The sequence below is a fragment of the Gymnoscopelus braueri genome, assembly GCF_963280865.1.
Source record: "Gymnoscopelus braueri genome assembly, chromosome: 14".
NCBI classification, from domain to species: domain Eukaryota; kingdom Metazoa; phylum Chordata; class Actinopteri; order Myctophiformes; family Myctophidae; genus Gymnoscopelus; species Gymnoscopelus braueri.
Genome location: NC_137619.1, coordinates 16,446,286 through 16,473,629, shown reverse-complemented (window position 1 = coordinate 16,473,629; position 27,344 = coordinate 16,446,286). Strand labels below are relative to the sequence as shown.

Here is a 27,344-nt window from a genome sequence, read left to right as displayed (position 1 = left end):
TCTCTTTCTCCAAACCTAAGGCCAGTCAGAAATCTAATCAACAACTACTACCAAAGGTAGGCAAAGATTGTAAGTATTGTGTGTGTGTGTGTGTGTGTGTGTGTGTGTGTGTGTGTGTGTGTGTGTGTGTGTGTGTGTGTGTGTGTGTGTGTGTGTGTGTGTGTGTGTGTGTGTGTGTGTGTGTGTGTGTATGAAAATGGCACAGAGCAATGGGGAAAATGGCTATGATGAAGGATTTGTTTTTTTCAATGTTTTTTTTTTACTGAGGTTTTGACAGTTCACATTCGTTGTATGATCAAGGATTTTGATTGTTAACTCCTCGTATCAGTTATGTTTGTAGCCTACAGGGGAAGACTAGGAACACAAATCAGCCTGGATATTTTAATACCAGCGTGTCCATATCTGTCTAAATTGACATAAAAATAATGTAGTCGTTAAAAGAATGTTGCCAAAGCATGTCAACCAGCTGACTCAGCCAGCTGATACAGTAGCTTTTACAGGACAGACTTATGAAATGATGATCTCATATTTTGATGGCACTTGCATTGTTGCACTTTATGGCAGAAACTGAGGACAAAAATATCACAAAAAATGTCTGTGACAGTAAAAGTCAAATTGAATCATCAACTTAATCTTAAAGGTAGGGGTAGGGGACAACTTCAGATATTTACATATACTGCAAAATAGCTTTTTCGTATAACATGACCGGTGTCGTACTTGTGGACTATGCAAGTCTGGAACGACACAAGTCGGGAATGATGCAAGTTCATGATGCATGCCCCACCCGGTTTCAGAGTCCTGTTGTGCCTGTCTGTTTGGCTTTGTCCCCTTTATGCCCATACATGGAGATTTCAGTATATGTCTGTCTGTGTCCTTTTATGCCCTGTATGGTGTTCCGTGTGAGGCATGCCCAAATTTGCGGATCTTTTAATATTTTTGGGAGATCCGCAGATCCGACTGACTTTCCACTCGCTGCATCACTCCACGCGCCAGAATAGTCTCCATGTATTGTAACCTCCATGTTTTTACAGTACTATTATTTTTATTTTTTTAAATAATATATAGTTATGTTTTTATTCTTCAAATCATGCCATACATCATATCCCAAGAAGTCACACACAGTGACACACCCATATTACCATTATTATGGCAAAGCATAATAGCTTTCCCCACAAAATATGAAGAAACAATGAAGGGCATACATGATGTTCAGACACTATTCAGCTATTCACTATAGACAGGTACAGTTTAAAAGTCATAGAAACAACACTTTGTGTCTCAACAAATAGGCCTACAGGATCTTCCTGGGAACTATGGTTAAAAATAGGAATTTGTTTCTAGAGCAAGGTTATTTTGACCAAAATAGCATAGACTCATTACCTAAGTATGAACTATTATAAAAGAGCTGCAGTAAATTTGTGTCCCCACATCAGAAATGTGAAACTGTATAGTATCATATACAGTTATAGCTCACTGGCACTTAAATCAAAACAATGCACAAATCCTATAAGAATAGTGTTTGGAAGTCAGTGCAGTCTGTCGAAATTAAATAAATGTTCCCACTCCCAACACATTTTGGAGCAAACACCTGATTTGTATTCATAAAAAGTTCTATTTATTTCAAAGTCCTTCTGTATTTGACAAACACAGTTTCTGGGGGTAAACGCATGCTGAAAACACATGAATAAAACATACATTTGTTACAATAATTGCTCAGCATCAATGGCAGACGCTTGTGTGTAGAACAAAGGTGAAGATTTCCTCTCATTTAGGTTCCAGAACACCCTCCCCCCTCTCAAAAAAAAGAAGAAAAAAGCTAGCATAAAGAAACACAAAATGAGTTAGTTAGGCCAGTCCCGCTTTATAGGATTATAGTGTAGAGTCAAATCCACAAGAATCCAATGTGGCTTTTGGATAATCCCGTCAGAACGGCAACTGTGCAACGCTACTACAGAACACCCAAGCCTGTTACCATTGATGAGACCCTATTGAAGGAAAGGATGAGATTTGACAGAAGAACAGAGGAGAAGCGCAATCCCTATTAAACAAAACTTCACATTTATTTCTACATGACTAAACAACTCTGTCAATAGCATGTGACATAGTATCACATGCCTTGTTTAAACAAAAAAAAAGGATTATAAACTATTTACACAGATACAAAACTAGGTTTTTGTTTGTTTTTTTGCCATATGGAAAAAATATATTATTGAGCATATCTTCCACAGAACCTGAACACATTAGGAAAATATCACGTATCACATTTAAAAACCCAATATGTGTAAGCCTGTCCAAGTGGCCATGAATATGCATACAAAAGGGCTATGCATGTCTGTGAGGTGAGACTGAAGTAACATGAAGCTCTGCTCCCAGTTACAGTCATCTATAATTGATGAGGGATATTTTTCATATCATCCTCCATCAATATGTTAATTAACCTAAAAGTCTGATTGTGACATTTTCCCTGATTAATGTAAAGCATGTGCTGCTTTGCTAAGTTAGTAGAGCGATAGGACCTGCACAGAAAAATCCATTTTTACATTCTAAGAAAGTAAAAATAGATCCGTATGGACCCTTGCAGGTTCCATTTTTACACTGTCAGAGTTAAATTAATGGTTAGGATTTGACTGTGTGGTAGCTGGTATGTTTGAAATATGAATTATTGGCATAATAATCATCATCGTTGATCATTGTCATTGATGAGTGATTCCAGAACCACAACTGTGTGCTGCATGGACCAGCCTGAACGGTAAAATCCTCAGTGATCATTTATCCATTTGTAACTCTGAGAGTGTATGGAATCAAAGGGACCATTACAGGTCCATTTGTTCACTCTCAGTGTTAAATTGACACTGAGGACTTTACTGTGTGACAGACACATTACAGTGCATATCAATAAGGAGCAAACTTCTGTCGCTCAGACTTTTTCATGCCAGGGGTTGCCATCTTAGCAGTGTAAGGAGATAGACCTTGCGTTAGACCTGGGTGGACAGCCAGGTAAGGGAAAGTTTTCATGCCAAGCAGACTGGAAACGGGAACAGCGTAGTGTGAGGTTTGCATGGTCGGTATGGTGGAGGGAGAGTGGACATTAATGCCAGCGGGGGCTTGGGTGGCAGCGGCCAGGACCGCCATAGAGGTAGGAGTGGAGACAGTGGGAGCGGAGTGAGCGAAGCTCATGTTGAGGTCGACTGGGCTCGCGGAGGCAGCAGCCTGCATGGTGTATTTAGCCATCTCTAAGCTGCAGGCGAGACAAATCGAGGTCGCATGATCGCAGACAAAGGGAGGGGGAGAATGGGAACAGGGTGAGATGAGGTAGGGTCCAGTGAAGGGGTTAAAAAGGTGGGGCAAATTAAAAGAGACAGGGAAGGATGGGTGAGACAAAGGAGAAGGGAGGTGAGAGAAAGAGGAAACAACATAAGAATCAAAGAAGGAAAGTTACGTGTTAACAAAAAAATAAAATAAAGGATTTTCATGCTAAGAATGGAGCAGTGAACCGGAACGAATCCAACCTTGCCTCAAGCAAAACAAATCCTACCCTGCTTGTACAATATGCAGTGTTTTGGTTTGTCTTATCAACATTCAGCAGTGTGAAGCCCTGCTGGGTCATTTTTAACCTCTGGAATGTCTTACCTGGCGTTGATGAGGTACTGGGCCACGCTGATACTGGCTGGCGAGCCAGTGATCGTGACTTGGCGCATGGCTGAGCCATCAGTGGCGCTGGCGATTTTTATGTGAGCTCCAGAGACCTGGCGGATCTCATTGATCTTGCTGCCTTGTCTTCCTATTATGCAGCCAATAAACTGAGGAAGAACAAGACCAACAATTTAAACTAAAATCACCCTGTAGCTGCTGTGGCCCTACCATTACAAATCTGACCAGAGTCAGACCTGCAGGAAGCAACAATGTTATTGTACAATGTTTTCCCCCCTTCTTCTTCTCTGGAATACTGTTAACCTCTTTAATCTATTAGACCAAGAATAGGTACAATGTTAGCATGATCGTTTATCATGATTATGAAAACAGCTAGTATTCCAGGATGTAAATCGCATATTACTAGGACCTTATAAATTATATGGTTGTCTGATATGATAAGACAGAATACTGGATTTCAGCAGCACTGCTTTTAATGCATTGTTATCGTAACTTATCAGACTGTATAGTAATGTTCTTCATATAATTTATGGTATTGTCAAAATAAATAATGTAATCATGTCATGGTTTAGTCTTAGTGTAGCACAATTACATCACTTACATCGTTAGGTATTGCAAGCTCTTGTGAAGTTGTAGGGACAGATGCTTCCATACCTACAGTACAAAATAGAACAAGGAATGGAATACATTTATTTGGAAACATTGCTCTTGTTAGACGATTACACAGCTTTTTAACTTTGAAAGTGTAAAACTGGACATTGGACTATATGAGTATATTTTTTAAATTTTTTAAATAGTTAAATCAAGAAATGTGCGGTAAACATCTCTATTATAGTAGAAACATTATCACACTAACACTGAAACAGTGTTTATCTTAATAAAAATAATTTAAAAAACGACATATTTCCATAGATTTAATGATGGACCACATTGTTCCTACCAACTGTACATCTAAGGTAATGTTTTCCCTTCAGTTAGTGGCGGTAACGTACATGAGTATATGGGATAGGCTAGGTCAGGAACGGTTTGGCCATGAAGATGTTAGATTTAGAGGAGAGATGATGCAGAGGGGTATCAAGGATGGGTTGAAAGATTAGGAGACGTTTTTGGAAAGGGATACTGGGCAAATGGAATTGCAAATCTGGTGAGAGTGAGAAACAAACTATTTACAAACTGTAAATATTTCTGGCATTTTTCACATTTCCCTGTGACTTTTTTTGTTTGTTTTTTGATTGATTCTGTTCCAATCATACTGCTACACATGAATGGGGCGGCAGTGACTCAGGAAGTAGAGCGTAGAAGTGTCCTTGAGCAAGCAGTTAGGTGCCTTGAATGGTTGTATCTGCTGTCTGTGTGTGAATGAGTGAATGTAACACACATTATAAAGTGCTTTGGATAAAGGTATTAAATACATGCACACCATTTACATGAACAATTTGGCAGATAAATAATTATAAATAATTTTGTATTATTTACCTAGAAAGTGATGTACAGAACAGGACATCTCTGACTTACAAGACAACAACTACCATCTTATTTTCTCCATCTTATTTGAGATGCAAGAAATGTAGATGCATAATTATGTGAATTGTGACTCTCTAAAAAGTCTTCTATTAACAATAGACAACGTAACCTGAGAGATGATGGAATGAGACTCGTCTGAAGCAAAGAAAAAAAGGGTGTTTTGATGGTGTGATTCAAACAAGAGGACAAAGAGAGGGATAGACGGACTTCCCCAGGGAGCCTTGGGTACGTACCAGGGAAGGTGGGGTTGTTCTGCCCAAGGGAAGGGAAGGGGAATTGCTGCATAGTAGCCAACTGGTGAAGCTTGGTCAACTGCAGGGTAGGAAGGAAGTTAGAACTAACCAATCAAACTGGATTATTTCAGTGGAGCTAACATCTAGAATACAGAGCTGAAGTTCACAAATACATCAAAGATCACAGTGACGAAAGAAAGTGTTTCTGCTTCTTCTGGAGCTCTCTGACTTCTCACAGCAGTAACCTATCAATTCTACTTGTACTAACTAGGGGCTAATCGATCATTACGGGACACACTTGTGTACTCCCAGTCTTTTGCCCACGTTCATTGTAAACAAAGCATGCTGCTACTGTGTGTTAGTGTTAGTAATGTTGATACTGTAGATCAGGGTTGTTAGAATTTCATCTTCGCTGGGTGGGGTACACAGAGGGCTTAGTGGTGGTTTGGAAGGAGCGGGCATGAGTAACGTTAGGTCATATGGGTAGGTGATCAAACAAACACACTTACATCTTGATGCGGAAAGGCATATTGGCCTGGAATTGCAAAGGCCTAGAATAAAAATACGAGAAGAGATATGGTTATGTCATCATACTACTGTCAATTATGTTTACCATGTTGCCTACCCAGGGCTGTGTCAGTCATGGGGTGCAGAAGTCAGGACACAAGTAACCTTTTCGTTTGTGGTGTCCCCTATGGGCTGAAGTGAAAGTGCTTTTGGAGGTGCGCTGTGCAGGCCCCTCAACATGAGACTGCAATTTGGGAATGATTAGATATTGCATTCATGATATATGCCGTTTTTGTAAGAAATAAGCCCCAGACACAATGTTGTGAAGGCAATTACAGGCAAACAGTATGTAGTATCAAAACTCTGCTTCAATTTGGTGGGGTCATGTTTCTGCAACAAACAGTGATATTTGTAGCATTTGCGGAACCCCCTATGGCTGGAAGTGAAATTGCTTTTTGATTTAAGTTGTATAGAGGCCCCTCAATGTGTGATAAAAATTTGGGGTAGATCGGACAATTCGTGATTTGTTGTTTTTTTATGTAAAATGGGCCCCTCCTGCAAATTTGAAAGGCAATCGTCAATTGGAATGGAATATGAAAAATGTGACTCTCAAAACGTGAAGTGCTCTGTTATAATGCCAAGATGTGGTCTGTTATAATGCAGATTTAAAAAATGTGGCCTTCCTTGGCATACTGGGAGGTGTGCATGCAAAGTATCACGTGGTTAGCTGTCCACATGGCTCTTATCTCTAAACATTGAATTGTAATTAAGTATAAAGGTCATCCAATTATTCTTTTCTCTACTCTTTGACTTGAGTACAGAAATCCAATAGTATAATATGCACGATAGGGTATATTGGATTGTACCAAACGGAGAAGAGTGGGTAACGAGTCCATAAAATAACAAAATGTGAATCACCGAGGACCTTAACCACTTTCAACCTGGCGTCCCTATTTTGAACATCTGAAATATTTTCTAACATGGAATGGAATGTTACAAAAATGTCAATATGATTAAAAAATAGCATATCTACAATCTCACAACGCGTCACATCATGAGGCATTTTGAGCTTGTATCAGCTATTTTAGAAACATGGGGCTTGAGTGGTTATTAACAGCACAGAGTACTCATTGCCATATAATTACACAGATGTGTCCCTCTAGTGGTCATTATGGTTACATACGTTTGACTTTAATTCGTAATCTTGTAAAATCTGACTTTCACCTAGATATCGTCATAAAATATTTACACCATGCAAGTCATTAATATTTGCATCCATGTAACTGCCACTGTGCATTACACAATGGCTAATGCTTAATTTATATACCGTTGTACGACAGTGTATCAGGCTTGGGATTATACCACTGATCACGTAATAAAGACGATACTTACTGGTGCAGAGTGCTGTTGTGCTAATACGTGACCATGGCTTCCTCCAGGCATGGTCTTGGGCCGATATGGAATGGTGGCTCCCTTTGGAGGTGACTAATAATGAAATCACACAGACCACAAGTTACCAGGAAGGAAGGATTGTGTGTGCCTATGTTGTCAGAGAAAAATCTTGCAACTCCTGCAGCAATTTTAATGTTCTTCCTTGAGCCAAGTGTTTACAAGGTCTTTTATCGTTTGACAAACTTAATGGTCGTAGGGGCCCATGAGACCCATTCAAAACCCACATTAAAGTCTAAAAAATGCATGGTTGTCAACCTGAAAATGAGGCCGTTTTTCTATTTTACAGAAAAGCCAACTTTTGAAGGACACAGGGCCATAAGCGTGCAGCTAAAAGTGAAAGTTGTCTGAATAATCCTCGTGACTCATACCGCTGCATCTTCATCAATGTGACACATATGATAGCTCTACAAAGCTCTTGAAAATGAAAATCTTTTCCTCTCTGACAAGTACTTACCTCCAGCATGACAGAGCAGATGTGTCTCACACACTGAGTGATGGCCTGTGGAGTGCCAGAGATAGTCACAGCTCTCTCTGTGGAGTCAGGCAGCATGTCTCCCGCCACCTGCACTTGGGCACCTGTGGTCTTCATATTTCCATGGCACAGCAGTAAAAAGGTATTGGTTAAAAGGGACAATTATCATTAAACCCACTGTCCCCTCCAAGTTACTTGGAGGGAGACTACTAGAAAGGCATGCTGACAGTGGGGACAGCGGTGGCCGAAAGGTTACAAGTGCATTTGGGGCCGAAAGGTTCCCGGTTCGATCTCCTGAACCAGCAGGAAAAATGTGGATGGGGAAGTCAATAACTAACACTCACCCCTCTCTAAACATCCACTGTTGAAGTGCCTTTGAGCAAGACACTGTACCCCGAATTGCTCCAGTGGAGTTGCTCAGTGGCCTGCAGTGTAGAACTGTGATAGTACTAGGTAGCTCCCAGATGTGATGGTGAATGTGTGTAACTATATAAGTATTAAGCAGGGTGTTGCTGACAAAGAAGCACTCTGAGAAAAAAAAAGGCTGCATGCGGAATAAGCAATAGCCATGTTTCGTTCAGTATTCTGAGAGATTTAAATAAATATTGTCTGTTTGCCATTTAGTCTTTGCTGCCACGAACAGTGACACGTTTCATATTACGGCTTAGCTTAGAGCAGCAGTTGAGAGAAATGCATTTGAAGACAAAAAGCAAGATAAATCTGACTAGAATGTTAGACACTTTACTTGCTGTCAAAGCACAAGGAGGGTGTGATTGTGTTGTGGTATAAATGTCTCTGCTTAGGCCAGGCCCAGGGGAATAAAAAATAAATACATAAAAGGGCTCCTGATGATAGAAAAAATGGCTCCTACCTCTCTAATCTCTTTGATTTTGGAGCCTCCTTTGCCAATCAGTGAGCCACACTGGCTCCCTGGGAACACCAGGCGAAGTGTCACAGGTGGCTTGCTTGTCACGTTGCTGTTTATCATTGCTGCAGTAATATCCTGGGGGAGAGTTGAGACAAATATGCTTTATTTTCAGGCTGTAGAAATGTCAGCTTTATTTACCCAAGTCTTTATTCTGTTGCAAGACTAGCCCATATACACCATCAAAACACACACAATATAAATGTGTTTTGATCCTCGTGTCAACCTATGACATTTAATTTATGGTGTATGTTTTAAAGATCAACACGTTTTCACATTCCATTTATTTTTGTCACATACCTCCTCAAACTTTTCTGCGATCATAGAGAAAGCTCTGAAGAGTCCTTCTGTAGGCCCGGTAATGGTAACTATCCTCTCAGGGGAGGAACCTTCTGATATGTTGATACGTGCACCACTCTGTAAATACACATTTAACCTGTCACAACAAGGAATCACTTTCATTTGTTGAGACTGATTGATATGGCAAAATAATTAATATATAAAGCATCAGGTAACAGTGGCTAGTGTATACTTCACCGGACGACTGTGTCACTCAGTGAAAAGACACATGATTTTCAACAAAACAAGACAGGGTTTAATAACGGCGTGGCTTCCCTGTGTGCAGTCAGGAGCAGTGGGCAAGTATTTGATGACATGTGGAAATCCATATTTGGCCAAAAACTCCATATTTGGCCAAAATTAGCTGGGACATATATACTTTACATATGAGGGACGGAGGACATACATTTGTGTGAGTGTGAGGACAAAAAGACGAGTACTGGAGTACATGGGCAGTTGAAGCCTTTTTATTTCAGATGCAGACAAGGTTTCAATATTATATCTTCTTCAGAGACTCTGATGAAGATGCAATATCAAACGCTAGTCTGCACCTGCAATAAAAAGGCTTCAACTGCCTGTGTGCTCCAGCAATTTTCTTCTTATTAACGTTAAATAGTTGTTAGTGCCCAACTCACCTCCTCTCTCATTTTCTTAACCGTTTCCCCCTTCTAGAATCATGCAGAAAATGACAAAATAAACATAATAAGGTCTCTCACAAACAAAAAAAGATTTAGACCCATGAAAACTGATAGATTGTATAATTAAGATACATACCTTCCCAATTATGCTGCCCACTTCCTGTTATCAAGGAGATGACAAAGAGTGGTTATATTGCCATATACATTGTATTATAAAATGTATATTGCCATATACATTGTATTATAAAATGCCTTTCTCTGCACCTTGAAAATAAACGATAAATTATCCAAAAATACTATGACAACTTTGGGAAAGCAAGTTAGGCCTACGTAATTTTTTGGGGGAAAAGCAGATATGTGTGGCTTAAAGGTCACATATCATACTAATTTTCAACAAGTTAATATAGTAGTAGGTCCCCAAAACATGTCTTTGTAACAAGCCCTTTTCTGGACAGGCTGTTTCTGGCAAATGAGTTTCTGGTCCCCATGCCCCATTCTGAAAATGGTTGCCTCTGCACAGTTCTCATCTGCCCCTCGAATGGGTGGAGAAACTGGAGATACTGAGGAGGGGTGCTGGATTATTTTAATGAGTCCCCACTTGACATACAGTAGGAGGTGGAGTCAAATCGGAATGTCTTGTTTTCTGACCTAGGCAACCCACAAGAAACTGACTGGGTTGTCTTATTTCACAGTTTGTGTTAGCACATCAGAGACCAGCTCAGTTGCCTTGTGTTAGTGTCCGCCCTGAGAATGGGAGGTCACAGAAAATGAGGGATTGCCCCTCAACTGTATTCCGAGTTGAAATAAAGGTTATGATGATGATGATGACAGGTCGGGGTTAAATCCCCCAGGCGAGTCATACCAAAGACTGTAAAAATGGTACCCAATGCCTCCCTGCTCAATTGGCGCTCCGTGTCAAGGGTTGGTCTGTGTTATATATACTGTCAAGTCCAGGGGGTGTACTTGTATCACAAGCTGCCTCACGCTAAGGAAATAGGAGATAGGCTCTGACCAATAGGCCACGAGGTTCGGGAACTGTTGGTTCCTAAGGCTACTTACTTTAAATCAGAGACCCAAATATAGGTGTGCAGAAAAAAAGTGAGTTTTTCAGGGCAGTTCAGGAATCAGCCGAAGAAAACTGAGTAAATTCACTTTCAGAGGGCTTTCAAAGTGATTGTTTAAATTGTCCAACACTTGTCACGTTATCCTTTGAGACAAACCCCATCTGTCTAGCGCCCAAGCAGGCTAAAGTAGAACTTTAAAAAAAAATCTGGTTACCTTCCCGTGCATCAGAAGCCTCAGTGTCAACATGACGTTCAGACCCCCATCTGAAGCCATTTCTTCCTTGTCAGACATGGTCAGTGTTTTCCAAGCTTCAAAGTAAACTCTGTGAACAGATGGATGTGGAGACCTCCAGAGTGTAAAAGAAATGTTTGGATACTTCAGGCTGTGTGGCAAACTTTCACCTCTAAAAATATATCATTGTCATCCAAGTCATTCATTAAAGAAAACAAGTATTCCTTTAGATATCATTTACCAAATTAATGAGGGAAGTCAGGGAACTAATTACTAATTTCAAGATGAGCATTAAACCAGCAGCATGTGCCCTTGTCTTTCACTTTGACCAAATTTAAACATGTGGTAGAAACTTATGCAGTTGCTTGAGTAAACATGAATGTATTCAAAATAAATCCATTTACTTATTCATTCAGTCACAGCAAAGCTCTGACACATTGTATGCTAATACTGGCATTCCACTTTTCGCGACCATGTCTGTGACCGTGGTCAAGATAAGCCTATCCTTAGGTGCGAGGACTGTGCCATTGGTTTTTAGCTAAATACAACTTCTGTGACTGCCGTTGATTAGATGAGTCACAAAACAGGAGCCATTTTGTTTTCTACGGGGGCTGAAGATCAAGTGACATCTGTGTGACCGTCTCCCAAAGGAGCTTCTTAATCTCACACTGAGAGGATACAATGTCCCACTGTTCACATGTCCAATGCATCATATTTGCAGAACCATGAAGGAATGTCTCTATGCAGGCAACAGAGAGTTGCAGCCACTGTAGCATTACATTTAAAGAGGACTTCCCTGGGATTCCAGGAAGTGGACTTGGCATTCATTATTTTTTTCCTCTTTTTTTAAAAGATTTATTTTTGGGCTTTTTATGGCTTTATTGATAGTACAGTAGGTAGACAGGAAATGGGAGAGAGATGGGGAGGGACACGCACCAAAGGCCGTCAGGATCTGGACTCGAACCCGCGACCGCTGTCAGGCTACATTGGAGCCTGCCCAGAGCACTAGGCCTCTAAAGCCAGTAGTCTGGGCCTTGGCATTCATTCTTAACTACATGAACCCTCGCGTCCCTTTTCTGGGCATGCCATAATAGGCAAACATGCAGCAATAGGAGAACTACAAGTTAACAACGCACCACGTTTGTGACGCATTGAGTTTGTAGATCGTCTTTCTTTGGCAAAGAAATTTGGTATAGAGGGGAAAAAAAGAGGAGGCCAAGTACAAAACCCTGTGGGACCCCGTCCAATGATATAGGGTTTAAGTGGTTAAAAGTGGATGATCAGTAAATGTTGGATCCAAGCTGTTCCACAAATAAGTAGCTTTTTGCACAACTTTGATACGGGCTTGGCTCAATTCGACTCGCTTTTCTTCATTTTCCACTGCAGAATGGACACCCTCAATGGTGCTGGCTGTCATAGCGGCATCATAGCTAAAGCTTATGTTGTCTGGAAACTATATCTACTTCACCTGTACAGTCCAACAAAGACTGTTTCTGGAGATAACTCTCTCTGATTGTTAATTATTGCCTCAACTAGCTTGGAACCTCGATGGAAGTGATTCTAAAAGTACAAGGTACCAGCATTCAAATGAAGGTTTTTATAGGCTTTCAGACTTAAACTAACACAGGGGATTTTACAGTGTATTTTATTGATGAATCTCCTTAGATACTCACACAAATCAGTGAATAATGAGTTCTCTGCCGCCATTCCACACCTAAGAAATGATGAAAAATGGGATGTGATTAAGGTACTAAATCAGATATTATTATAATGAGAATCATTATCTGTGCAATGCAGGTATCATAAATAAATTGCTTAAAATACTGTAAATGGGAAAATAAGACCCTGGATTTCTAGAAACAAGAGCTGGTTTACTGAAAAACCATCTCCTTGAATAGTACCATGTCAACATCCCCAGACAAAGGTAAACAGATTAATCTACACAATAATGCTGTGTTATTTTTCTTATTTCTGTGTGTAATTGTGTAGTTACAGTGTGCATCATACAAACGGCAACATCACCGTCTAATCCTATAGGCCAGGATTTATTTAGCTAACGCTAACACCCTTTTGACCCATTTCTGTCACCTCTAACATGTCAGCGCACACTGAAGACTTTAGAACAAAAAACTACAACCACAAAGAAAATATGATATTAAGACAATGTAACGCAACTCCCAACACACTGACTCTGTCAGAAATGTGCAGCAGGCAATAAATATAGGGCATTCATTGTTTATCAAAATTCTATGTGTTTTTTAGTTTTAGTTTTTTGGAGGTTATATGAAAGTGGATTATTGTTAGGGCTTTTTAGTTTAATATATCTAATCACTTTGCAAAACAAACAATCAAACATGCTGAATAATTTGAAGATAACAGGGTGGGATTACATCCTCAATAATGCCACTAATTCATAAACAAAGGACTTAAGATACTGTAACAGCCGGTATGATTTTCCACAAATGCAATGTTAGGTTATAATGTATACCTTATTTTATATCACACATAGTATATCACATATAGTATTCTACAGTATGGATTGCTACAAAAAAGTTGTATCTGTTAAATTTGCAATCCTTAACTTTTCTTTTTGTGAATAAAATGTTATTATAACCAATCTGTATGATGTATTGTTAATACAATATAACTAACACAACTGCAGTGGTTGGAGGTGGTTTCCCACACATATCCTGTGGTCGGGTAGGACAACTACTGATTGACAAGCACGGTACTGCATGAAATTCAAAGGGAAATATCCCGCCTTCCGAACCAAAAATTAACTCTGTTATGGCTCAACAGTAGAAATGTCAGTGGACAGTAGGACAAAGTTACTGATTGCAGCTTTAAGTTTTATTTCTGAGCTTGCACACATCAAGCTACACATGGGGCCTAACATTGTTTCATCAGGCCATTGCATTCCACCCAAAAGTATGAAAGTCTTAAAGATAAAGGATTTGACTGTTAACTGGACTAATGGGGCAAATAATCTGTCTCAAATCCAGTCTACAGTATAGTCATTGTATTTGACCAAAAAAACTGTCTTTAACCTAGAGCCTATTGGTTTAAAAGTGTTTAACTATAAGATGTCTGAAAGCAATGATCAACAGATAAATATACAGAAAAGCAAAGACTTTACATCTTTGGATACTTTTACAGATTACATGTTAAAATGTCTTACATGGATTACATGTCTAGATAAAAGCCAATTACCTTAAAATAATTCTGAATTTTAAATGTCTACAGTAGCTAAAACTCAATTCTGTTCCAGCCTGCAGTGTTGTTGCAAGAAGAAATCTTAGAAGTTAAGAGCCTGTGTGTGACTGAAAGGCCTGTAATGCAACAACAATGAGTAGTATAAAGTACTGACCTTCTATTTGATTATGCTGGTTGCGCTTCTTTACTCGTGGTATCTTCTCAATGAATGCCCGTTCAGTTTGGAGGTTGTGTATATGTTTGTCCCCTTTGTTGTCGGTTATTGGGCAGAGAGTGGACAGATGGCTCCCTGTGCCCTCAGACCGGCTGGAGTGAGGCTGGCTTTGCTATTAGTCCCTCAGCTTAGCCCAAGATAAGCCCCTATGCAGGGCAAGGGAACCCACATCTCTCGCCTAATTCTCCCTGTCAGTGTTATTGGCGTTCCTCTGAAGACAGATCCGCTTGCTGAAGAGGCCTGAGGGTAAGTCAAAGTGGATCTTCGTTCGGCGGGACACTGTCCGACTCAGAGAGGGCATGCTACAGTTGCAGACAGTATGACAAAACGGGGAGGTCTACCCTTTTGCAGGAACCGAAAACGAATGCAGAGACATTGCTTGGTGGGAAAAAAATAGAAGCGTTGTTAACTGATGTGGCCTTGTGACTAATGTCTGTGCTTGACTGCTGCACTGATCATTAGATTCTCAGAGAGCTTCCTGCTTCCACGAGGCCAGATTTTCTCTAAAAATAAATCCCTCTGTATGAAGTCGGTGCTTTGTACAAGACAGTCGTGGCACATAAACACCCGACTAATTGAGTACCAGGGAGGGCAATGACATATTTGAGGTGTTTAGTTTTGTTAAGTACAATGTCTTCACGGGGTGCTTCGACCCCCGTTCCCTCAGCTGCCCTTCCCCCACCCCACACCAAGCCCTTGTGTCCCAGTAATGAGGCCATAGTGGATACAATACAACCCTTCTGCAGAGAAAAGGGCATTCAGTTGAGCTTCAAAATCGCAAAGGAAATGATTCAGCGAAGCATAAGTGGCATATTTAATTACTTTTCACTGCATTGCACGAAGACAATGATGGCTGCTGTGAGCCTCATGGCAGCCTCTCTCAGACTAAGTGCTCTGGCTTCCTACATCTAATACAACAGACTGCAGACATTAAGCTCATGTTGTAACTGTAACTGTAACTTCAGAGAGTTACAGTAATAATATATATATTCAATTGTGAAGTGTGGGAATTCAATTGTGTTTTGGGGTGGGGGCGGGTGTGGGTTTTCTTACTTTCAAATGTATTATAACTTACAGTACTACTGTAAGTTTACCTTCAACATGTTGCCAGTATTATTACATGGGGTAAGATAAGATGTAAGATGAGTAAGATGTAAGAAAACATCATTACTCCATGTCACATACAGTAGCTAAATTATTCCTATTGAGTATTTTAGATAGCATGCAGGACGGAGGGGGGACACAGGAGACTCTCCAAGGACACCTATATGAAACCAGTGAGCATCGAAGTTAGATGAAGGCCTCAGAAAGGCCAGAGTAGAACATAGCTGCTCTCTCACTCTCTCCTGGATTACGTGTTTTGGTTCATTGTGGTTCGGACCCTCAAGACTTAGTAAACTGAGCCTGAGTTACGACTGTACTTGGACCGCTTCTTTCCATCTATATTCTACACCAAATCTCTTTGCCAATAATAGCCGATCTACAAGCTCACACACACACACACACACACACACACACACACACACACACACACACACACACACACACACACACACACACACACACACACACACACACATGCTTGCTTATGGTTGTCCACTTCTATCGGTGAGTTCTTTGGTGGCTGAATAGCCCTATCCTGGACCCACAGGTCCTATTGCAGGTAGGATATGTATATGTGGTGGCAGTGGCAATGGCAACCGTGGGTGTGTTCCTCCTGAGTCTCCTATCCTGTCTCCTGGCTGTCCTTTCCTCCTCCAGGCACAGCTGACGACAGGTGTTACCGTTACGGTCAGCAGCAACATCCTCCAGGGCCTCAGGTCTGATTTTGTAGCGCTTCTTCTCTCCTCCAGCTGAGCGTTGCCCATGGTGTAGTTGGCCATATAACACTCCGCGAGGCAGGCGGTTTGAGGGCATCCTCACTACATGGCCCAGCCATCGTAGCTGGTGCTGGGCGATCGTAGCCTCAATACTCCTGCAGTTGGTTTTTGAGAGTATTTCGGAATGAGGCACACGATCACGCCAGGTAATTCAGGATGCGCTGAAGGCAGCGTGTGTGGAACTGCTCTAGGGTCTTGATGTGGCGGCTGTAAGTTACCCAGACTTCACACACGCACGCACGCGCACACACACACACACACACACCTTGCATATCGTCTCTGTCGGGTGGAAATGTCCAAAGCTGTTAACTTTCAGGATCCAATTAAAAAAATAGCAAAAATAGCAGATCATCAAGCTCAAAACACATGGGCATTCATTTACGAAAAAACACAAAAAGTTAATATATATGGAGACAAGAGGTTTCTGCCCGATGGCAACGATATACTGCAGAGTACACTGTACTAATAATTTACAATAAACCTTTTTTTTCGCTTTTGGAAACGACTTGGTCTCTGTCCTTTGTTACAAACACTGAGCCAAGTAATATGTGTGCATGTGTATGGAGATGCTGAAATAGACTCATTAAAGACATTGTATACAGTATACTTGTGCCTACACATTACATGTAAAGTAATGGGTAAATTTGTATTTTGAGTCCATAGATTCAAAATGGTTAACAAATTATAATCTTTTTTATTGTACCATATAGAACATGAAGATAATTCACCATGTGGCATAGTCTACAATCATGTCAAATCTTGAAAATAAAGATTATACCTCACCTCAATGGGAATGCCTGCACATGTGCTCACCGGCTGATTGAAGCAGTCACACCCGGACAGAACGAAACTACTGATCTCAGATTGAAGTGTGACTACACCACAGGAAATCAGTCACCCTGTCGCCTGCTCCCTTCTCGTCTACATACATATATATGCAGAGAGAGTCACTGTCCTGTCTCTCCTGTAACAGCTTAGCTTCAGTCTGCAGAGCATGTCACACAACCGAATGGTTTCCCTGGTTGATGTTAAAGGTTAAAGGTAGTACATGTTTGTGATATTTTTGGTAAAAAAAACAGTGTTAAAGGAGGAGTTCACCCAAAAAATGACTTATTTTCTATCAATTGCACACCCCATGAAGCCTTGAATTCATGGATTTATTTTTGTTTTTGTGGCATTCCTAAGCCAATAATTTGATGACCGGGTGTGTATCCGGTAGGAGACACAAATAATCTACTTTGTGTCTCCTACCGGATACATTAGCCGGTAGGAGACGGGAATCAAATTATTATTTTGTTTGTTCAGTAACTAGGGGTCTCCTCATATGTGCAGGTCGGGATACCAATCTTATCCAATCAGGAGAGAGAACTCATAGGATACAGGCTAGCCTACACAAGTTAAATTGGAAGTGATGAAACAAGATACAATTGGAACTGGAAGGAACACTACAAATTTGAAGCTGATGATGAATGATATTTGTGGAGTTCTTTGTCCTGATTGGATACAATTGTATCCCAACTGAAAATGTATTTTCTGTTTACTAAAAAACTGTAGAGGTGGGGAGACCTTTACTGAACAATGCTCAGAATATGCTTTAAAATAGAGCTTTAACTTAAAAATAAATTCAAATATTTTAAACATGCCTACCCTAACTTTAATCCTTTCCATAACCTCATGAAACTGCTGTAAAATCATCTAACTGGAGACCATTTGCTTTGCGTACCGTATCACACACACACACACACACACACACACACACACACACACACACACACACACACACACACACACACACCACGTGTCAATGTTTGGCTGTCGTAGGGGAAGGAGAGGACCTTGATCTTACCTGCATGCATGCATGCATGCATGTTCCAAAGGGGTAAACGCATAATTGTAACCCCACGCAGAGAGAGCAGTACTACAAGCAAGCTGGAGTGACATGTCACTGAAGTCTGCTCTGCTTTGTGGTGTTGCCGTGATTTTCAACCGTTTAATGCATGTATTACAACATATTCTAACCATCACAATTTAGTTTCATTTCCATACTCTTGTCGCAAGACTGACAAGACGATACTGTTCCTGTTTGTTTACAGAGGAATGCAGAGTTAATCATTTGGACACGAACTCGTGAAGACCCAGAGACAGCAGAAAAAAGGTCGATTTGGTATAATGAACTTAACCATGTCAATGAGTAGACAGGCTCTTTAAAAGCGATTTAACGTCCAAATACTTGGGGCGTTTCTTCGGCTCTGCTTTATTGCGATCAATGCACGACAAGGACATGGATTTTCAACAACTGTGTACTTTCGAAAGTTTCCAGAAAGTTTGGAGTCATTATGGCTACTCGAAAAAATTGCAAGACGTGATTGAACAGGAGTTCACAAGGATTAAAGGTAGTAAAAACACAATGGGGGGGAAGTGAGGCGAATGGCAGTGTTGTCGCTGTGTGATCGTTTACATGTTGGCCATGCTGTTTATTTTGAACAGGAATAACCTATTTGGACCATGCAGCTGCCACTCTCTATCCAGAGTCATTAGTGAGAGATTTCTGCCTGGACATTTCAAGCAATGTGTATGGTGAGAAAAGTAGGCATGGCCTAATGGAAACCCAATGGATATACTGTACCTCAAATTACTGTTACAGTGGTGGGAAAAGTACTCAAATGTTTTACTTAAGTAAAAGTATCAATACTTCAATGTAGAAATACTCTGTTACAAGTAAAAGTCCGGAATTCAAAATGTACTAGAGTAAAAGTACAAAAGTATTGGTTGTCCCATTTCACAAGTTTTCATTTTCAAACGTATAAAATGTATAAATATAATTTGAAAATAGCAGATCTACGATGTGACACATTGTGAGCTTGTAGATCGGCTATTTTCAAATGGCGGAAATGTATAGGGCTGAAGTGGTTACTGTATGTTTTGCAATAATAATCAAAATCTTCAAAGTAACTAGCCTAGTTACTAAAGTCTTCAAATAATTGTAGTGGAGTAAAAGTACAATATTTGCCTCTGAGATGTAGTTGAGTAGAAGTAAAAGTACTGAAAATTGGAAATTCTCCAGTAAAGTAAAAATATCTCAAAATTGTACTTAAGTACAGTATTTGAGTAAATGTACTTAGTTACTTTACACCACTGCTCTGTTATTACTATGTGCAATATTTCTGCCATTGCAGAAAAAGAAAAATGAATGAGTCTGTGACATTTCTTTACTCCAGGTTACAATATACTTATTATCACATACTATACTATTTATTTATAGCGTGCACATTATAACTTGATAATGAACTTAAAAATATAAGTGATAATTGTTTTAACTTGAAACATTAGAACACAATAAGGTAAAAAGTTATCCGGTTATAAATAACATGAAACGTTTCACTTTATAACAAGATATAAAGGCCTAAATGGTATTGATATAACAAGATAAGTGTGTCAAAATAACATGAAAATATGTTGTTATAACATGAAAAACAAATCGTTATAAGTTAATACAAAATCTTGTTAAAAAAAACTTGTAACAATGTATTTTGACTGTTAGCAAACTACAAAACATTTGAGTGTGCTACTGTTGTCTCCAAAACTTGACATGGTATTTGAACCAACAGGCAACCCCCATAGCCATAACCCCAGCAGCAAACTGACACATGACACAGTGGAACATGTGAGATACAGGTAAAGCCAACTAGAGGCAAGCAGCCAATGTTGTCTTCCATTTTCACAGCTATTAATGGTCAAGTGATATTATAGAGCGAAAAAAACTAAAAAGCTTCAACTTCTTACAGGGTGTTGCAGCATTTCAATACCACCCCTGAGGAATACTCCGTCATTTTCATCCCAGGCTGTACAGCGGCTCTCAAATTAGTGGCCGAGAGCTTTCCCTGGAGGCCCCAGACTGCAATTGAGGCTGGGAGTGTCTTCAGCTACATCACTGACAACCATACTTCAGTTGTTGGCATCCGAGGGCTGACGTCTGGCCAGGGAGTAGTTACCCTCCCAGTTCCACCGTGGGAAGTAGAGAGCAGGGCTAAGGATGAGCCTCTGGGTGAAGACAGTGGTTGCCAGACACCACACCTGTTCTGTTACCCAGCCCAGAGCAATTTCTCTGGCAGAAAGTATCCACTGAGCCATGTTGGAGGCATCCAGGCGAGACGCCTCTACCCAGCGTGCGACCACCAGGGCCGTTGGTTTGTGATGCTGGATGCTGCCGCTCATGTCGCCTGCTCCCCTCTAGACCTCCAGAAGTGCCGTGCTGACTTTATTCCCATCTCCTTCTACAAGATGTTTGGTTTCCCCACGGGTCTAGGGGCCCTTCTCGTCCGTAACGACACAGCAGCCTTGCTGAAGAAGACTTATTTTGGTGGGGGTACAGCGGCGGCTTACCTCGCAGGGGAAGATTATTATGTTCCTACACAAAGCATTTCTGACAGGTGAAATATTATACAAGCACAGAATTGAAACATCTGAAATCCTGTGAAATTAAATCATTCAAAAGATGCCAGTGATAAGATCCTAATTTATTCATTGCTCTTGTATGCTTTTGTAATATCACACTGTACGTCTTTTCCCTTGAAACAGATTTGAGGACGGCACCATATCTTTCTTGGACATCATTGCTCTAAATCATGGGTTTGAAGCACTGAACAGGCTCACAGGTATTGTGACATTTGATTTGACGGTTTGAAATGGAACAAAGGAAAGCCGTAAAATTACGGCTGTGTCATAATAATCAGAATCAAGGATACACCAACAACAACCCTTCCTTTAACCCCCTCTTCTGCTTCAGGGGGCATGGCCGACATCCAGTTGCACACGTTTGGCTTAGCGCACTACACTTACATGCTGCTGTCAAGTCTTTGCCATAGCAACGGGCAGCCAGTGGCAAAGATATACACCGAAGGCGAATTTGAGAGTCCAAGCACACAGGGTGCGATCCTTAACTTCAATCTGATGGATTGTCATGGACAAGTGATTGGGTACTCTCAGGTGCATACAAAGAATGGGCTTCATTTCTGTTTCAAAACAATGTAATTACTCAATTCATGTGCACTGCTGCTGCTACTGCTGATGCGTTTTGCCACAGCTCAATTATTCTGTTCCTTCTCAGGTAGACAAGCTGGCTAGTCTTTACAACATTCACATACGCACAGGTTGTTTCTGCAACACTGGGGCCTGCCAATTCTTTCTCTGCACCAGCAATGCTGAGGTGAAGAGGAATCTGCAGGTGAGCAGAAAATCAGAAGAAAAATATACAGTATTCTAACTAAGCAAAATAAATGAGATTTTTGCCAAGAGTATAACATATTTTTCTGTTGGAGGCTGGCCATGTGTGTGGGGACAGCATTGACATTGTGGATGGCCAACCGACAGGATCTGTGCGTGTGTCCTTTGGCTACATGTCAACCTTTGAAGACTGTCAAAACCTCCTCAACTTTGTTGTCGACTGCTTTGTAGAGAAACCTGTGCAAGTCAACCAAGTCAGACTGGAGAGACTAAGAACAGCTGCAACATCCTCAAGTCATGGTCCCTCAATCCAGGGCACTAGTGGCAAAATGGAGCATGTAGAGAACTATAACCCCATAGAACCATTGTTGAACTTAAATGGAGACATAGCTGTCACAACAAATGCAAACAAACAAGCAGGGACATACAATCTCACAAACATCTACATTTACCCCATCAAATCATGTGGAGCATTTGAGGTACTGTATGACCATCACTCTCTCTCTCTCAATCCTAAATCCCAATCAGATTACAGTTCTTTTAAGACTGACTAACTTTTATGTGTTCGTCAAGGCAATATCTCTTTCCATTTAGCTCCCTCTTTCTTTTTCTTTGTCCTTCGCTCTTCTCTCTCTCCCTGAAACACACACTTATTCTTGCAGGTCAGTGACTGGCCACTGGGTCCTTTGGGCCTGCTGTATGACAGAGGTTGGATGCTGGTGAATGGAAATGGTGTATTCCTGAGCCAGAAGAGGGAGCCACGCCTGTGCCTTATTCACCCACAGGTCCACCTGCCCTCAAAGAAACTGCTTCTACAGGCCACAGGTAGGAAGATGTATGAATATTTTATCCCAAGTCAATTCATATTCAGTGCACTTCTGCGCAAGCATTTTCTGCCTCAAATGAGCTTTAATAGAGGGATATTCTCCCCTCTGTCTGTAGGGATGAATACCATTTCGGTTCCCCTGGAAAACGAACTGCACACAAGCCAAAGGGTGTGTCAAAGTAAGGTTTGTGGGGACAGGTGAGTTGGCATTTAAAGGAACACACTTTACACACTTTCATTTTGACCATATCTGAAACCATCACAAAATGGGCCGTAACTTGTTTTACAAAAAAATTAATGACAGAAAGCAATTTTATAATTGTTGGCTCTTTTTTTCTCTTTTGTATTGAAAATATTTTGAACCATTAACCTAAACCCAATATGTAGGCTACCCAACCGTGAATTCTGTAAAACGTTACACGCCTGGATGTATGGAGATAAGGTTAAAAATAGGTGAAGCTTCTTGAAATCTGGAAAGTGGCTCCATTCTGTAACACAATAGTACCTCCCGCTCTCAAAAGCAAACGCAGTACAAGGAACAATGTTAATCTCTTCTGACAGAAACCTGTGTATAGCAAATCACAAGTGGAAAAAAAAGAATTTCTTCCTTGTTTCTAAGATTAGATGTAGCAGAGAATAGCGAACCAAGAAAGAGGTATCAAAAGCAATAGATTTCCCTGGGCTCTCCGTAAGTACAATCCTCCTTTTCCCCAGGGTGCAGACTGTCGACTGCGGGGATGAAGCCGCGTCATGGCTTTCAGAGTTTCTTGGACAGGCCTGCCGCCTCATAAGACAATGTTCTGATCATACCCGAGATATGAAAAAAAGCGCTGGTAGAGGTATGTAAAGCCGATTTGACCCCTTCTGTCCCCTTCTTGTTTTCTTTACCAAGCACGTCTTTGATGTATGGTAACTGTCTAGCAGGGAAATAAGAGTATTTGATGTATTGTTTGGATACTGTAGCTTTGCATGCTTTGCACCCCTTATTGACTGTTTGTAATGTTGCCAATCTGCACAGCAAAATCCTGGACCTGCATAGGTCCATTCCTACACTTGGGGTTAAATGAACACTCAGGATTTTGCAATGTGTTAATTTGCAGCTGGTCTTACACTCGTTGTAGGACCAGAGCCCCAGCTGAATATCTAGAATACAAATGTGCGGTTCAGGTTTTCCCAATTAGTGTTTTGTTGAGAGAACTGCAATTGAAAATTGAGTGAGTCTAATGAGAACACATTTATTGAATCAATACACTGATGTTTGGTGATGTTTCTACCCAATGTATTATAGTACAGCCTCCGTTATTCAAACTCCTCTGGGATGGAGGTCATTCAAGTAATACATAAAAATACCCATGCAATATATTCTCCATTCGCAGAGAGAGCAAGCACTCCAGGTCCCATGACTCACTAGGGGCCCTGTGAACGTGAGGGCTGTTTTGTCACCAATTTTTCACCATTTATTTTTTCAACGATGTACCAATCAAAGTGTACCGTATATCGTCAGTGCTATACAACATGTCAAAAAGGCTTTATCATTTGATTTAATTGGATCCTGGAATCAATCTGAGCTTGTGTTGCTTATTTAATCAAATGATGCACAGCTGCGCCTGTCCCTACCTCCTTGCCTATCTTTTAATAGGCCTTTGCAATGTTGTAGACCGCCACATCTACTTTGTCTTTTAATGTTTAGAGTTTAAAGAGAACATTGCATTTGGCAAGATTCTCACAAAATACAAAGTTCTCTTTCTCACCACAAGAAATTAGTAATTTGTGTTTGATTGCAACTGCGTAACAAGACAGAGAGTGTTCTACAAAATTACAACTCATTTGTCAACAGCATCATTCCATCATTGCATTCTATGTGTGTTCTATGTCTTCACATCTATCGCTGAATTTGTTGTGTTGTTAATGGCTTAACTACAAACATCCTGCTTCTGTGGAGACTGGAGAGAGTCAGGTGGCAGCTCTGTATGCTGCTTTGCTCTCCTGTGTATTTTATGCCCTTGTAAAAAAGGCATCGTGCTGAGTCACAGAGAGCATGATCTGTCGCTGTCCATTGGTGGTGGTGCTGAAGCTTTCGGCAAATTGATGCAAACGATGTGTGCTGTCCTTGGTTTTTGCATTTTACAAGCTTGTCTTGTGGCTTGTTTGCTCTGCTCAATAAGTGACCATTTGTGTTTATGATAGGATATCAGCGTACAGCGGTGAATTTTAAAATGATTTATCAGAAGGTCCCCTCAAGAGTGCCCTGCCCCCCCCCCCCCCAAATGCATTGAATTGCATATATCTGCAATCTCTCTGGGACAGGTCTCACTGAGCCTTCTGTCAACCTCTTCTTCCTCTTCTTCCAGTTTTTATTCTGCCCCTTCTGTGGCCTTTTTGCACCACAGTCATGAACATTTGTCCTGTTATTATATACAATCACCTGCAGAGTAAAAGTTTTGTGTGCCGCCTGGCTCAATACCTTTCATTTGGAGTGTCTGGTACTGTCTAGTTTCAGCCCAAGTTTGTTTTGGTGTTTTCAGTACCCTCTGGTGGACAAATGTGTAGACATAGAAACAAACTAGTATTGAACCTGTACGACCTAGTTGGATTTATGTCATTTTTATATGTGGATTGGAAAGGCATTGCATTTACATGTATTCTGTTACCCCTCACCCACACACAAAACTTGGGATTCAACCACATTATGTTCACGCTTCATGGGTAAGTACTGGTTTGTTGAACACTGCGGATGATTTGGTTGAATTCATCACCACATCTCTATTAACTGGTACTAGGTCATATTTTCCTGCAGAATTGCTTGCTAGTTTGTACGTGCTTTCTGGGTCATACTAGTGGTCATCCGATCGCAACCTGTGACGTTACATCATTGAAACCCACGTACATTAACCCCTGTCTCTCCTTCCATACCACAGTTCTGAATCTGCAGCATATTGCTCTCGTGCTGTATCAAAGCAGCAAGGTGTATTTAATGGCTGTAGATATCTAAGATGTTTTTTTCACTACTGAATGTGCCAGGCAGGGCCTGTATCCATTCCAGGTGATGATTACTGTATCTTTTTCAGGTGCCAACTCTACTGCTCTCTCTTTGGTGAATGAAGCTCAATACCTTATGATCAACCGCGCCAGTGTGGACCTCATTCAGAAGCATATGAACAGCAGGTACAATGTTTGTATATGTGTTCCGCTTGTGAAGAATATGAGGATGATTTGACACACTGACACTAATTAGTGAATACAATACATACATGTGACAGATCAGATGTCAACATGGGCTTTTCTTTTTCTGTGCCATTAAACAGACAGGTGCTTTCCGCAGGCCATCAGCTTTTTGATGTACAGAACCTTATAAGTCGTTTCCGGGCTAATTTAGTAATTACTGGCGTGGAGCCATTTGAAGAAGATAATTGGTCACACTTGATTATCGGCAAGACTCGATTCCTGGTGAGTGACACACCATACAGTATGTACACAGCACAATCTTAATTCAACTGTCAGTGTTAGAACTGAACTGGTGTATTTGTTCACTGTCAGAGTTGCTGTGTATTATAAAGGATTGAATGAAGACCTGTAACCTGTAGCCTGTGTGACTGACTTCCAGGTTGCAGGTCAGTGTGCAAGGTGTCAAATGATTGGTGTTGACCAGGAAACAGGGGCCAAGGCCAAGGAACCTCTACTGTCTCTCTCTTCATATCGCAACGGGAAGGTTAGTCAATGAAATGCTGCTACACCAGGTTAGGTGATTATGGTGAAGTGCTATAGAAAATCTATAGAAACTGAAATCAGTTAACCCATTTATTATTATAATTTTTTAGGTGACCTTTGGTGTGTACCTGACCCATCAGCTTCAAGAGGACTCAGCCAGTACCCTCTCTGTTGGTTCTGTAATACTACCAGATGTTTCTTTGTGAGCAAATTTGAGCTTAAATGGCCATGTTTGTCAATCATTTATAATCTGCAATATTGTAATGTATTTTAATTTAGATATATACTGTGTAGGACATTTATTTACATGAATATGCACTGAATATATGACACACAGTTATATTTACTTACATGCACATAAATCGTTTGCCTCATTAAATTTGCTTGTAAAATTTCACTGTGCATTGTTATGTCTTGGAGGAATGGGATTTGTTGTACCTGGGTGGTGTGCACATTGGAGTGAATATCAATAGGTAATTTAAGAAATATGAAAACAAAATATGACACTTAAATGCAAATTTACTTGACATCTATTTATTCATAAGTAATGTTTTCTGACCCACTACATACAGAGGGCCTGGATATTAGCTTCAGTGGCAAAGTTTGCAGCCTGGCAGAGAGCAATTAATTTGATTTTATTCGTTTTTTACAGCTCTGTCATAGAGGAATTTGCCCAGAGATGGCCTATTGATGTTCTCAAGTCTGTCTTCGCCTATATATAGAAACAATAACAAACAGTGGGGTGTAGCAAATTGAGAGAAACCAAAAAATCTCTTATTTAAGATATTACTTATTTAATGTCTTACCCTATTCATAGTTGATAAGTCTCGCTCACGGTTCACACTGGAGATGGGTACTGTAAGGACAATGACCTCCAACTGGCTCAGGCAAGGGTAGAGCTGTCGATTAAGTTGAAGGCAAGGAATTGCCCGAAGATCCAATTCAAAATAAAAAAGTCAATTCCCACACACTTGCCACCTCTTCATTGATTTACAGTATGAAAAAAAGGCTGATTGTTTTTTTTTAAATATAAGGGGTTCAATTAAAACATAATTAATGCATAGGTGATAATTGTGTGCGGCAATTTACTTTTCTTCTTTGGAAAGGGGTAGAGCTGTCCCAATTCATCTCATTGGGCCAGCAGTTACCCCACTAACTTAAGACAGTGGGACGTTAATCAGGGTTCCTCATCCATCTTTCTACAGAACATACCTATTAATCATGACTTTTACTTTTAACTTGG

General features: G+C 40.6%; 2 protein-coding genes across 3 annotated transcripts; one reads left to right on the top strand and one right to left on the bottom strand.

The window, feature by feature from the left end:
- Positions 1-1,660: 1,660 nt before the first annotated feature.
- LOC308100798 (poly(rC)-binding protein 3) lies at positions 1,661-14,690 on the bottom strand (the record flags this gene model as incomplete). 2 transcript variants are annotated; one of them, XM_080449909.1, is made up of 14 exons in its annotated part: positions 14,405-14,690; positions 12,711-12,751; positions 11,020-11,128; positions 9,878-9,901; positions 9,739-9,771; positions 9,065-9,181; positions 8,711-8,842; positions 7,822-7,950; positions 7,308-7,400; positions 5,918-5,959; positions 5,409-5,487; positions 4,253-4,305; positions 3,631-3,800; positions 1,661-1,985 (listed from the first exon to the last, which is right to left on the bottom strand). In XM_080449909.1, exons 3-14 carry the CDS (start codon positions 11,095-11,097, stop codon positions 1,949-1,951), a joined length of 987 nt encoding a protein of 328 aa, XP_080306035.1. In that variant the 5' UTR covers positions 11,098-11,128; positions 12,711-12,751; positions 14,405-14,690. The 2 variants fall into 2 exon arrangements, with proteins under 2 accessions (XP_080306035.1, XP_080306034.1); XM_080449908.1 differs by lacking the exon at positions 1,661-1,985 and adding an exon at positions 2,893-3,238.
- A 3,933-nt stretch (positions 14,691-18,623) lies between these two features.
- Positions 18,624-26,443, top strand: mocos (molybdenum cofactor sulfurase). The gene is made up of 15 exons (XM_080449012.1): positions 18,624-18,737; positions 18,832-18,921; positions 19,953-20,019; positions 20,130-20,774; positions 20,923-20,999; positions 21,131-21,330; positions 21,452-21,568; positions 21,663-22,046; positions 22,230-22,392; positions 22,510-22,591; positions 23,108-23,232; positions 25,462-25,558; positions 25,699-25,840; positions 25,998-26,102; positions 26,212-26,443. The coding sequence occupies exons 1-15, from the start codon at positions 18,626-18,628 to the stop codon at positions 26,305-26,307; spliced, it is 2,502 nt and encodes an 833-aa protein (XP_080305138.1). The 5' UTR covers positions 18,624-18,625; the 3' UTR covers positions 26,308-26,443.
- Positions 26,444-27,344: the final 901 nt, after the last annotated feature.

What these genes read in the sequence shown, in the direction of transcription:
- mocos (XM_080449012.1), top strand. Translation starts at nt 18,626, where the DNA reads ATGGATTTTCAACAACTGTGTACTTTCGAAAGTTTCCAGAAAGTTTGG. An exon ending in AGCACTGAACAGGCTCACAG is followed by an intron (nt 21,000 to 21,130) that starts GTATTGTGACAT and finishes CTTCTGCTTCAG; the next exon opens with GGGGCATGGCCGACATCCAG. An exon ending in ACTGCTTCTACAGGCCACAG is followed by an intron (nt 22,393 to 22,509) that starts GTAGGAAGATGT and finishes CTCTGTCTGTAG; the next exon opens with GGATGAATACCATTTCGGTT.